Below are 14427 nucleotides of genomic sequence, written 5' to 3'. Positions count from 1 at the left end.
AATCTTGTAGAACCAAAGGAACAGGATGTCCACACAGCAGCTCAGAAGGCATTATTGTACATTTTCACATCTAAAAATCATCACAACCTATGCCGATTACATATTCTACATTTTCCTTCACATCCTTAAGTTTGTAACTTCCATACAGCATTTAATGCAGATTTCTCCGTGTATGTAGCCACAAATTGTTTACAGTGGCTCCAGGAGGTAAAAAGGGAGGAAGACCCAAAAAGACAGACTCTGAGATACACACACACCAACCAACCGAGATAGGAAGAGGCAAAACAGAAGAAGCACCCTAGAAAGGGGCAGGGGGAGAACAAGCAAGCAGAGACCTACAGACCTGCACTGAACTCAATTGGACTTACTGCCTTTTAAGTCATTAATCTTCAACCCTTATTGCAGTTTGGGCACTAGGGACTGAATTTAGCTTACTTACAGTATATGTCAATCTTCCGCAGAGCTCCTTCACCTTTGTATTAAAGAAGGAATTTCAGCAGGTGTAGCCTGCCATACAAGGCTAATGAAGTCTGTACCTGATGCAATCACCTCTATTGTACAAGTATTAGAACCGCAGGCTGTTCCTCTTAACAGCTGCATGGTGGTTGCATTGAGTGCACCTTTTTATCACTGTTACATACCAGGAGTTTGAACGGCATCCTTTGCATCTGATCCTTCCCGCCTTCTTTTTTGTTTTTAAGAGACCAAACCAACAAAAAGGGTTGCCAAATTGGGGGGGGGGTGTCCGCACAACATCAGCATTCCCTGCAGCATGCGCGAGTGACATCATCATGTCCCATGGCATGCGTGCACGGTGTGGGGCGTGCTAACATCATGTGTGCATGCCACAGGGCACGCATGCAGGGCATGTTGATATCACGCAGCCCAGGCTGCCACAATCACACAGGCAAGTCAGCGCACATGGCAACATAGTAAATAAATGGCGGCCATTCTATGGTGCAGTTCACCTATGGATCACTATCCACCAGTTGAAGCCCAACACTTTTAAGCGGTATCTCCAGCTGAGTGCAATACTGAAAGGACAATGCTTTTCTATTACATTTAAGATCAATAATTCTGGGTCGCACAAGCACCTTAAACAAACTGAGCACATTGTCACTAGGGTGGCCAGACGCCCTTGTCACGCAAGTTACACCTGCTGAAATTCCCTCTTCTACATACTGTAATTTTGCATCTGGCTGCTCTCAAAATTCCACCATGAACCTGTATGCGGTCTTATGGGCAGATCCTAATCCTTGCAGCATCACCAATGATGTTCAAAAGACAGAACTTTTTAATTGTTGCACAAAAGTATGATGTAACTATGAAATTACTCTATAGTGGAATTCTAAGGAGATGTAACTACCAGAAACATTCAGGATCTGGGTAGTAGTCTACAGTCCTGAATATTCTCCCATGGAATAAATAGCACTTGCTCAAGAAGAGACCGTCTAAAACCCAGCATTCGATAGCTCATGAATCATGCAGCACATCTTCTTTGCAAAAAAGTGTTCTTAAAGTGTTCCTTCCCTTTGCAAAAGATGTTGCATGCCACTTTATCTGTATTCACACTGAGCTCTTAGTGCTACATTTAGCATTGGAAACGTTGTTCTCCTCCTAGATGGATTGCATGTGCCACATTCTAAATGAGCACTAAACTCATTAGTTCAACCTTCAAGCAGTTCAGTGCAACACGGCTACTACAGTCCCTACAGCAGAACCTTCCAATTAGCTCAGTCAGGGAGGGCAGATATTCATGATTAGATCAATGGGTTTGTGTCTCTCATTGCTATTTTAGAAGGCTAGAAAACAACTTTCGCGGTTCTCTACAGTTAGGAAGATAGGCAGGAGGGGATACTTACAGTACTGGGAACAGGAAAGTATGCGGGAACACCACATACTAGTTAATTTTAACTCACATTTAAATGTGGAACGGCTTAAGGCCAAACTATCTGTTATATGCAATGGTAGCCTGATGGCTCTTCATTAACAGGAGAAGCTGCCTCAGAAGGAGGTGATTTGAACCAGAGAAGTAACAGGCAAAGGATTCTCCGAAAGTGGCCTTTTCCAGTCAAAGGCATACCTAGGGTCCCTTGTGCCCCCTTGGCAAGGAGCTGTATCTGCGCCTCCCCCAGGGGGAAAAAATGCTATTCTCCAGTGGGCAGGGGCCAACGATCCCCACTGTGTGTGCACAAAATCTATAGCTGCTTAAGGGCCAAGGGGAAGGCACTCTGCACATGCCCAGAGGGTCTACTGCAGTTTTGAATCTTCCAGGGTACAGACCAGGCACTGAAAACAGTTGAGCCCTGGCCCAAATTCACACGCTGCCCCAATCCTCATGTCCCTCACTGTCCATCAGATTCCCCTTCTTCTCACTCTCTCACAATCACATCCCCTCTCCCCGTCTTTGTGTGCCACTGAGCATAACTGGAGGAGGGACAAGATGGAGCCCTTTGAAACTACATGCTTCACCCCAAGTCTCCTGGCCCAGGGGAGTTCAGCCGCCTCACCTCTCCTCCCGGCCGTCCTTCCTCACCTGTCCTGCGGGCTAACCCAGCTGGTGGTTTTGGTGGCGTGGTCGATGTAGACTTTGCCGCTGTAGTCACTAGGTTCCTCCCAGCCCTTGGGCAAAGGCAGCTCCTGCCTAGGCATCTTGCCCATCACTGGTAGCTGCAGCTGACAGACAGGTGGGCCAAGCCTGGCAGAGGCCCCATGCAAATAGATCAGCAACCCTCAGCCCAGCAGCTGGCCTGGCAGGCTGGGGCCAGGACACAGGCCTGGCCAGGACACCTTTCCTTTTATACCTTCTGGGCTTGACGAAGCATGTGAGCCTCCCCTGTCCTGAGCCTGCTCCAGCTGAGGAATCACACATCTCCTCCCCGAGCCAGCGGGTCCCACCTGGGCTGTGGGTCCTTGCCGGCTCTCCTTCCGAGAGCTGACAGCTGTGAGTTCAGGATCCCTGAATGCACTTGAAAGATCTGCCCCACATCTCACGAGATAATTTTGCTCTCCTTGACATCTTGCAAGACTTTGATGAGATCTCGCAAGATCTTGCAGAAAATCAGTACCTAGTTCACGTCACATCAGTGCAGGACAGCGGCTCAACAGCTTTGGCTGCCCCCGCCTAACAAAAATCCTGGCTACACCCATGTCTGCCTCTGACCACTCGTCATCCCACCATCAGTCCCCTGGCTCTGAGCCTTCTTCTCCTGGGGGTTCCCCAGCTGGTGCCTCCCACCATCCCTCTGCATCTAGCCAGTCCATGACACTTGGCTAATACTGTACAGCCATGACATCTGGCCAAACCTGGAAGGGGCCAAACCTGGAAGGAGAGAGAGACAAAGTGGATTCACATGCCCTGGCCAGTGCCTGCCTCTTCGCGGCTACAGCCATCTGGACTGGGGAACAGCCTGGCCGTATACTTGCACACATGTGCACACTCACACACGCCCTCCACCGCCACGGGAAAGCCTTGCAACTGGCCCAGGGGTGCCAAGCAGAGGTGCAATTTTTCCTCACCCCGGGCCTGCACTCTTGGTGGGGGCCAGCTTGACCAACCCCTAAGTATGCCCCTGTTTCCAGTTTAAAGACGAGGGGGGTGGTTATCAGGCTACTGCTATATACACACTTGTGTAGACTGAAGATTTTCCCCAACATTCCTTTTACTGTTTGCACTGATGCGTGTTTGTGAACATGTGAAATTAAATGCACAGTAAATGTGTCAGCTTAAGCAACTTTTACAGCGGTAGTGCACAAAAAGGTTCTTGCGCAATGCCAGCCTCAAGTTCTTGGCAGTGAGAAATGGGTAATTTTAAGGCTGTGTGCTCCATGACCCCAAGTCTATAATTTTTCTTCTTTTCCCTCTTTGTTAAAGCTTAAAAATAAATTATATGCTAAAAAACCTGTTTGTGCATTGTGATTTGGAACACTGAACCCTGCAATTACTTATTTTTCTGAAACATCTGTAGGTCTCCTTGCCATAATCAAGCCCTGAATTCGTAGCTTAAAATAACTTTGAAATTAGTCAAAAGACTACAATCACGGACAACGCATGATGTTACTACAAGGAATCTGTGACTTGGTTTCTAGAAGACATTGAGGAGCTAGGGGGTGATACCGTAGGTCAAAGGCTCGGGTTGCCTTAGAAATATGATGCAACCTGTCCAGTTACTAAGATCTGCAGAAGAGGCTCTTTTGAGGATGCCACCACCTGCAGAGGGCTGCCCTCTCCTGTCACTCCAAATGTGAAATAGAACAGTGGTTCTCAAAGGGTGTGGCGTGCCACACTGGTGTGGCAAGGGAGGATGGCAAGTGTGGCGGGAAGATTCAAGGACAGGCATCCCCAAACTGCGGTCCTCCAGATGTTTTGGCCTACAGCTCCCATGATCCCTAGCTAAGAGGACCAGTGGTCAGGGATGATGGGGATTGTAGTCCAAAACATCTGGAGGGCCAAAGTTTGGGGGTGCCTGTTCAAGGACAATCAAATAAACATTTAAACCAGTTCCCAACCTTGGGTCTCCAGCTGTTTTTGGACTACAATTCCCATCATCCCTAACCACTGGTCCTGCTAGGGATGGGCACTGTAGTCCAAAAACAGCTGGAGATCCAAGGTTGGGAAACCCTCATTTAAACATTTCAGTGTAGTAGAGAATTGTATAGTGTAGTTTTTTATTTATTTATTTTGCAGAATATGGATAGATATCTTTACAAAATGAGAGCAAGAGCATCAAGTGATACCGAGGACAATCCTAGTTGTGATCCAAAATCACCACTTGAACAGAGTGCTGGAGAATAGCATTGGCTATTCTTCTACAGTTCTCCATGGGGTTTTCAACTTCAACAAATATGAAAGATCAGAAAAGAGAAATAATTCTCTGTGATGGATGAGGAGCTGAGAGTTCATCTCAAATTAGACCTAATATACCGTAAATGAGATTAGCCGGCAAAAGCAAGCTCACACTTCTCATTGAGTTTATATACATATTTAAGGTAATATGCGAGATGCTTGTTTGTAATTAAATTTTGGGAGGAATTCATGCTTTTATGTAGCTGCATTGTTTTATACTTTCTGGATGTCTCATGATATGAGCATAAAGGAATTGTATTCTATGTTATAAATCAAGCACTGCCGGGAGTTGCTTCTTTTCCCACCAATGTATTTGTTATCAATTTAAAAAAAATCAGTGAGGCACGAGCAAATTTTTATTCTGAAAGTGTGGCTCAGAGAAAAAGGTTTGAGAACCCCTGCATCTATCTCTGCTTTTAGAAAAGGTGCCAAGTCACATATTTTCATTTGGCCTTTAAAATTTCCTAACGGTGTTGCTTGTTTAATGTTGTTTTTATTATGCTTTACTGTTGATTTTAATGTGTTTGTGCTGTTTTGTTTTTGATTTGTTGTACACTGCCTTGGTGGGTTACAAAAACACAGTGTAAACCCAATAACAACAAATAATAAAGAAATAGTAGCAGCCCAACACATACCGCTTAACAGTCCTGAAAATATGTTATATTTAACGCGGACTGAACTGGTGCTAACTTTACATCTGAAGCATCCTTCCCTCTTACATGTTCATACTATCCCATATTACTCTACCACATTCAACAATCTGAATTGCTTACTTGAATCTGATTTTGATTTTTGATTACTATTTTTTTGGCGCAGTAAAGAAGTCAATCAGAAGTTGAAGTGGGTTTTGCTGGGGAATCATCATTTCCTGGCAAGATCAGCTGCTCATGAATGATTCACCTCTCTTTCATCTCGGAGTAACTAATCACGTAAACAGCAGGGTTCTCTGTACTACTTGCTGGGTGACGCTTACAGCTACCGGTATGGAAAACAACACAGCAAATCGTGAAAAACTCAAGCTAATCACGAAAGAAAGTGGGTGTAGCTGAAGCATCCTAAAATGCCTTATTTGCACTGATAGGATGACAATATATTACGAGAAGAAATGCTGGAATTACAGCCCCAGAAAAGTGTTGGTCCACCCATGGAAATCAGTTGATACTCTAATGTAGGCTCATCTCCCCTGGCTCACATTCCAACAAACGTTCAAGCTACACATGGATGTTCCACTACCAAGGTTAGGGAAGCACATACCATTTAATCCCAGGTTAATCTATTACAGACTCTTAACTTCTGCTCAACTGCAATGCAGGATACTTTTTGAAAAATTAACAGTGGAGTTGTGTTTTTTGCCTGCAAACCCCACCCCCACCCCAAATATCATACCCTGTTGCAGATAGATTTCTTCAAAGCCAAGCTCCTACATGCATGTCAATGATGACATGTGAATTTCCAAGATTTTGGAGAATATGAAATTTAAAAACAATACAAAATGGACACCCATCGTATAGACTTATTCATCCATATTAGTAGTAGTAGGGTGTGTTTTTTGTGGGGTTTTTTTGCAGTTACTCTTGCAAAAACCTCTATGTAATTATGTAAACCACTTGACAATTGCAGATTAAAAACATGGTAAATATATTTTCACTCCATCAGGCTTTTGCCTGCAGCGGTTGCTTTTACTTGTGATCTCTGCAGTTGTTGCTTTTAAAAGGATTTCATGTTGCATATTTGAACTGTTTTATTCTTTGTATTATAATATTTTTTGGTGTGATGTTAAAATTGATTTAAGCATCAGAAAAAGGAGAGGGCAGACATATCCATTTAAACAGAAATAAAAATAACTATGTGTTGTGCTAAAGCCCTGTAGGTGTTTTTCATTGGCAATGACATCCCATCCACACACTTGACAGCACCAGGTATGAACATAACCATACTGTGATGCTGCCATTCAACTCTTTTAAAATAGGACCACTGTCATATAGGAAGCAACAGACATTCTCCAAAGGCTATTTTTTAAAAAACTGATGAATATAAAATGAAAATAGTAAGGACATATGGGATAAGGGAGCTGCATTTCACACCACTACTTACATTACAAATAATACTTAATAGGCAGCTATCAAACACACACAGTAAGCCCTATAGCACTGAGGGGAATATATCAAGCTGTACATAGCAGTTCTTCAAATTAAAACTTGCTAGGCGATAGGTTTTGCACAGGAGCCAAAATCAGAGGCATTCACTTACTGTTATCGCTGACAACACCTGTAGAATTTTTAATCTGCAAAGTATCCCAGCAACGATCAGACCTCTGAAATTTAATCACTAGGTCACCCTGACCTGGGCAAGATGCTCAGCAAGCACACAAATCCCGCCTCAGCAATTCGCAAGAAACCCTGCAAAGTGGGAAGGCCTCTCATGTCATATAGGGATTTGAAACAAACAGAAGCAGAACAACTCCCCAATTACTTCTGCTTGCTCTATGGCTCCCAACTTAACATCTGGGAGTTACTTAATGGGGGTGAAACACACTCGGCGCTTATTTCGTAAGACTGTAAGAAGAACCTGCTGGATGAGAAAGAGCCGGAGCTACAGGGGTGTATGGCCATTTCTGTTTTGACTTGGGTGGAGCCTCCAGAGGGGCGCCATTGAAGCTCTCAGCCTGTGCGTGTGTGTCCACAAATGTGCATGGCGTGGGTGGGTGCCAAACGTGGTCTTTGACCAGGGTGAAATAAAGCCTAATTTTGACCCTGGACGAGGCCAACAGCCCATTCCGTTCTCACAGGGGCCAACAGGATACCTGTAGGAAACCAGCGAGCACAACATGAGCGAGAGCACACTGCTGCCTCCAATGCATTGAGGGGCTGCCCTTCAAACCCAATGTTCCCCAACGCCCCATGACAACATAGTTTTACTCCAGGTGCTAGGTGTCGCAAGGAGCCCCCCACATCCAGTCGTGACCAACTCTGGGGTTGCGGCGCTCATCTCGCGTTATTGGCAGAGGGAGCTGGCGTACAGCTTCCAGGTCATGTGGCCAGCATGACTAAGCCACTTCTGGCGAACCAGAGTAGCACACGGAAATGCCGTTTACCTTCCCACTGTAGCGGTACCTATTTATCTACTTGTACTTTGACGTGCTTTCAAACTGCTAGGTTGGCAGGAGCTGGGACTGAGCAACAGGAGCTTATCCCGTCGTGGGGATTCGAACTGCTGACCTTCTGATCAGCAAGCCCTAGGCTCTGTGGTTTAACCCACATTGCCACCCACGTCCCTAATAGTTTCATAAGAGTATATATTTAAAGTAGACGAATAAATGAGCAAAACAAAACAATCGTAATAAATCAGGTCTTCAACACCACAGGATGTCCCTTATTTCTAGACACACTTGATCCCTGGCATCGCCATGTGTTGGCAGACTTCTTGTTGCATTTCCTTGCATGCATGAGGTTCTAGGTTCAATCCCTGGCCTCTCCAGCAGAGAGCTGCGAGGGAGACCCTATAGTCTTAATAATAATAATAATAATAATAATAATAATAATAATAATAATAATAATAATAATAAATTACTTCTACCCCGCCCATTCCAGCTACTCTGGGTGGCTTCCAGCGCGCATATAAACATCATGAAACGTCTGGAGAGCCGCTGCCAGCCGGTGCAGGCAACACGGAGCTAGGTGACGGCCTAGGGCAGCTCTCCCTCCGCTCAGCTTCGCCAGCAGGTTGGCGGGGTGTCGCAACCAAATCCCTTGCAAGGACTCGCCAAGGGCACGCCTGTGGGTTCTCATCCTGCAAACGCGGCGAGGCGGCGTTTCACCGGCTTGGCCTGGCAAGGAAGGAAGAGCTGCAAACACCACAAGACCCACAGGCTTATAACACACTCGCGCCCCACCGACCGGGACGAGCCGCTCTCACCTAACCCCGCGGAGCAGCAGGCCCCGCGTCAGGCGCTGGAGGGCGGCAGCGCCGCTGAGCATCGCTCGGGAGGAAAAAGAGCCGGGGCGGAGAGGAAGCGGGAGAGCTCCTACCTTGGCCAATGAGAGAGCGCAGAGGGAACCGGTTCTCCGCCCCCACCCGCCACTTCAGGGAGGCTCGCTCGGCCCACGAAGCAGGCCGGGCCGGGCCGGGCCGAGGCGGGGAGGAGGAGCCGCCGCCGCGCAGAGGATCATCCCGGGAGGAGCCGTGCAGGGGGAAGGCGGGCGGAGGCCTGGCCGCGCGGTGGCGCGACTTTCCCCAGAGAGGAGGAAGCGGCGAGGTTTCCGAGGGGAAATGCTTCCGCGCTGGTTTATTAGAAACAAATAAGCAAAGTAGTGGGGCAAGTTTCCCGCGAGTTCTGTAGCCGGGCTGGTTTTATTAATTATTACATCATCATCATTATTACATTTATATATCCCAAACAGTGCCGGATTTGCGTATAAGTTAAACAAGCTATGGCTTAGGGCCCCAAGCCCCCAAAAAATGTAAAGGAAAAAAATAGATGTACATTTCCAAAATATAAGTCCAACAATTTCTTTGATAAAATGCATATTTTGTTATGTGCAAATGGCTTTAGATACCCATTAGGTCCATAAATTACCATATAGCATATATTGAACACAAAAAACAGCAACAATTTGTTGTTGACAAGGGACAGCTGGACATATAAAGGGCCCCATTACCTTCAGTAGCTTAGAGCTTCATCAAACCTCAATCCAGCCCTGATCCCAAACAGTCATTGGAGGAGCCAACTCCTTTCCTTTGCCCTCTTCCACAAGAAAATATTCCAGGGGCACTTCCCACCCACCCCCAAAAAGCTGCTGGGCATTGCCATTTTAGTGAGAGTGTGCCACATCATGTGGCCGGTTTACAGGGCAGGGCTTGCCTGCCCCCCAATAATAATAATCAGTGCTTTTTTCTGGGGGGACGCAGGGGTACACACACCCCTAAGCATTTTGTTAATCTTAAGTCTGGCCTTATCGAGGGGCAGTATTTCAATATGAGTAGGAAAATGAGAATACCCCTAAACAGTTTTTATTTTATTTTTTAGAAAAAAGCACTGATAATAATAATAATAATAATAATAATAATAATAATAATAATAGGTAAAAGGTAAAGGACCCCTGGGCAGTTAAGTCCAGTCAAAGGTGACTATGGGGTTGTGGTGCTCATCTCGCTTTCAGGCTGAGGGAGCCGGTGTTTGTCCACAGACAGCTTTCCGGGTCATGTGGCCAGCATGTCTAAACCGCATCTGGCGAAATGGAACACTGTAATGGAAATGAGAGCGCACGGAAACGCTGTTTACATTATTATTATTATTATTATTATTATTATTATTATTATTATTATTATTATTATACTCCGCCCATCTGGCTGGGTTTCCCCAGCCTCTCTGGGAGGCTTACAGTACATTAAAAAATCGTAAAACATTAGACATAAAAAAATTCCCCATACAGGGTTGCCTTCAGATGTATTCTAAAAGATGTCAGATAATTGTTTATTTCTCTGACATCTGATGGGAGGGCACTCCACAGGGAGGAAAGTTTGTTGCGTTGGCGAATTTGAAAAGTTCCAAAATCCATATTGGAGAAAGGCTGCAGTTCAACTGCTTTACCTGCAGATGGTCCCAGTTTCAGTCCTCAGCATCTGCTGGTAGGGCTGGGAAAGGACCTCGTCTGAAACCTTGGAGAGCTGCTGTCAGTCAGACAATGCTGAGCATGATGGACCAATGGTCTGACTCTGTAAAAGGTGGTGACCTATGTTTGTGTCTACCCCCCCCCCCACAACAAGAATGTCATTGTAGTTATCCAAACTACACCCCCATCAAAAAGCTGGAAAGTAGCACTGAAGGACATCTACGTCTGTGGAGTTTGCGCGACTGTTTCGTTCTTTCACTGGACGCTCCAAGCTTAGACCACTGGGCTTTAACATGCTATTCTTTTGTGTTTCTGTACAAATAATTTAGAAATACTTACCATTTTTGGAACCTAAATTATGCCACCTGTCTTTTCTTGCTGACCTTTGTAAGCAAACCATTTTTAACTTAACAAATGTGTGGTCTCTTTCTATGCTAAGCGAAGTGGGGAACTTTAGAAGCGATGTAGAAAAGGAAGTTTTAAAGGTCCAACATAAAGCAAAGTAAAACATGTTTTGTGATTTTAAATATCTGCTTAGGGTACTCTCTCCAAAGAGTACTTGCCCCAAACTTGGATCTGGGGCACCCACAGAATTCTCCTTTTCTTTTACCTAGCATTTTATTATTTAACTAAATTACAAAATAAGTTAAGCCGACACTAATGGCTTCCATTCCGTCAGTGAGGGGAAATTCAGTGCTGTTCTCAAAGCAGTAGGTTTTTTTGGAAGGGAAACATACACTTGACCTTAGGCAGTTCAGCCTCTGCTGCAACGCAAAGTAAACAAACACACCCCTGTGTTGCACAATATGAGTCAGCAATATCAAAAGCAACACAATGGCCAGAAACAATTACAATGTGAAACACTTTAAAAGAATGATTCAAAACATCAAAACTAACAAACTGAAGTCTCTGAAAGTCCTTAAATGAATCACAGTACCAGACTTTACCCGGCGGAGAACAAGCTGTGAAGCTTCGTATAATCAGCAAATGTCCAATTCTGATGTCCAACTCTGAACTCTGCTGAACAGTGTTTCCAGATAACAACTACTGTTTCATTGAATGTGACTACATAATCGCATGAGCACTGTTCCAGAGTATTTTTCATTCGCATGTAGTGGTATATCTATTCGAAAAAATATTGGTTAATGAAGAAATTACATATCTTTCTGCTTACGAGTGTTGAACTAATTGGCTGATGAAGAATTCAACGAAACAGTTGAATCATTCCATAAAGTTTTTCACATTGTAATTGTTTCGGGCCATTGTGTTGCTTTTGCTGCAACACAAAGTAAGGCAGTAAAAATCCCTCCCCAGCCTCTGTCCATCAGAATAATACTTTCTATATGCAACAGCTAGCTAGTTGCATAGTATTCATAGACCGTTCCTTGGTCTGCTTCTTAAACAGCTAACTTGCCCCTCCTATAGTTTTCCCCTTTGAGTACAATGGTACCTCAGTTTAAGTACAAAATTAGTTCCGGAAGTCTGTACTTAACCTGAAGTGTACTTAACCTGAAGCGAACTTTCCCATTGAAAGTAATGGAAAGTGGATTAATCCGTTCCAGACGGTCCACAGAGTACTTAAACTGAAGCGTAGTTAACCTGAAGTGAACTGTCCCATTGAAAGTAATGGAAAGTGGATTAATCCGTTTCAGACGGTCCACGGAGTACTTAAACTGAAGCGTAGTTAACCTGAAGTGAACTGTCCCATTGAAAGTAATGGAAAGTGGATTAATCCGTTCCAGGCGGTCCGCGGAGTACTTAAATTGAAGCGTACTTAACCTGAAGCGAACTTTCCCATTGAAAGTAATGGAAAGTGGATTAATCCATTCCAGACGGTCCACGGAGTACTTAAACTGAAGCATAGTTAACCTGAAGTGAACTGTCCCATTGAAAGTAGTGTAAAGTGGATTAATCCGTTCCAGACAGGTCCATGGAGTACTTAACCTGAAGCATACGTAACCTGAAGTGAACTTTCCCATTGAAAGTAATGGAAAGTGGATTAATCCGTTCCAGAGGGGTCCACAGAGTACTTAAACTGAAAGTACTCAAACCGAAGCGTACTTAAACCGAGGTATGACTGTATCTGAATCAGAATTCTATAGCTACATTTCTTAAGCTGGCCAGTATGATTTGTTCTTCTAAGTATGTGCTCCATATCTCTCCACTTCCCATAGAGATAACAAGTTTTTTAAAAAGAGCATTGCCTTCTTCGCAATTGAAATAGCCTCTCAGGAACAATGATAAATATTTGATGGGTCAGAGTAAACACTACAGGTGCTTTTGTGCTGCATAGAAGTGTAATAATGTTTTTCACCCTCAGATGGAAGAGTTCAAACAGTTAGTTTACTCTCCTGTCTAAAAATATAGGAATGACCTACTTATTAGTAACAACAGAGGTGGGGAGGTGGAGCTCTGTATCCCTGGAGGAAAAAACAGCACTTTACTTAGATTAAAATCCTAGCCTCACTTGCTTGAATTGCCTGCATGTTGAGAGTAGCACTTCATATGTACACAACAACTGCAAAGTGCATTTTCTGTTATTTCTCCAGAAACAGCATATTGCAGAATTCAAAGACAACATCAGATTTCATGTCTAGAATTTTACTTGCCACTTGTGCATTTACAAATGGCATTGGGTCTTTTATCCTGTTTTATTTCTTTATTTAATTTGTATCCCACTTTCAAGATCATGGCCACTGGTCCCATCACCTCCTGGCAAATAGAAGGGGAAGAAATGGAGGCAGTGAGAGATTTTACTTTCTTGGGCTCCTTGATCACTGCAGATGGTGACAGCAGTCATGAAATTAAAAGACGCCTGCTTCTTGGGAGAAAAGCAATGACAAACCTAGACAGCATCTTAAAAAGCAGAGACATCACCTTGCCTACAAAGGTCCGTATAGTTAAAGCTATGGTTTTCCCAGTAGTGATGTATGTATGGAAGTGAGAGTTGGACCATAAAGAAGGCTGATCGCCGAAGAATTGATGCTTTTGAATTATGGTGCTGGAGGAGACTCCTGAGAGTCCCATGGACTGCAAGAAGATCAAACCTCTCCATTCTGAAGGAAATCAACCCCTGGTGCTCACTGGAAGGACAGATCCTGAAGCTGAGGCTCCAAGACTTTGGCCACCTCATGAGAAGAGAAGACTCCCTGGAAAAGACCCTGATGTTGGGAAAGATGGAGGGCACTAGGAGAAGGGGACGACAGAGGACGAGATGGTTGGACAGTGTTCTCGAAGCTACGAACATGAGTTTGACCAAACTGCGGGAGGCAGTGCAAGACAGGAGTGCCTGGCGTGCTATGGTCCATGGGGTCACGAAGAGTCGGACACGACTAAACGACTAAACAACAACAAATCCCACTTTCAGCTTTTAACAGATGGCTCCTTTGAAAGAGAGCATCAGCTCTTTCCCTTAGTACTGTATGTAGAACTAGCTTATTAAGGGTGTAATTGTACTTTCTAGGGAAGAACCCCCACTGAACACTGTGGGATAAGGGTGCTTGCACTTTTAGTATGGAATTCCTGTGCCTCTTTCACTACTTTTTAGAGCATATCCACACAACGTTTTCATTCAGTTGTGCCTTGCTATGTTTTCCCTTGGCATCTTCCATCTTTTATACACTGCAAAGACTCCATAATTTTCATTTGTGGAGTGCAGGTGATCACATCAGGTCCAGGGGTCAGGGTTGTTGTGACCTGTAGTTCATCAATGGACTACAACTCCTGTCATTGAGAAAAAAACACACATTTTTATTCTGTGCTGCATCTACACACCTTCAAAAACTGGTGGGCTCTACCCCAGTCTCACTAAAAGTCCTTGGGCTTCCCCATCTCATTGTCCCACCTCTCTCTTGCCTCCCAGTACTTGCTCAGGTACCAGAAATATTTTTTGTTCAGGAGCTACAGGTAAAGGGACCCCTGACCGTTAGGTCCAGTCTCAGACTGGCACTCATCTCGCTTTACTGGCCA

General features: G+C 44.6%; 1 protein-coding gene across 4 annotated transcripts in view; it reads right to left on the bottom strand.

Moving 5' to 3' along the window:
• LOC118090539 (enoyl-CoA delta isomerase 2) overlaps window positions 1-9015 on the bottom strand; it is a 40009-nt gene extending 30994 nt beyond the window's left edge. Inside the window, exon 1 of one of the 4 annotated variants that reach the window (XM_035126392.2) lies at window positions 8875-9015. Coding sequence is in view for 2 of the 4 variants with exons in the window: in XM_035126390.2 (XP_034982281.1) it covers window positions 8762-8823 (62 nt within the window). In the remaining 2 variants the exon portion in view is untranslated. Of the gene's footprint in view, window positions 1-8761 lie in introns of all 4 variants that reach the window. The other 3 variants (XM_035126393.2, XM_035126390.2, XM_035126391.2) reach the window with 3 other exon arrangements.
• Window positions 9016-14427: the final 5412 nt, after the last annotated feature.

This window comes from Zootoca vivipara, chromosome 8 (assembly GCF_963506605.1).
Source record: "Zootoca vivipara chromosome 8, rZooViv1.1, whole genome shotgun sequence".
In the NCBI taxonomy this organism is placed as follows: domain Eukaryota; kingdom Metazoa; phylum Chordata; class Lepidosauria; order Squamata; family Lacertidae; genus Zootoca; species Zootoca vivipara.
Note: the sequence above shows the minus strand (reverse complement) of the source record. Positions and strands in the feature narration are given on the sequence as shown.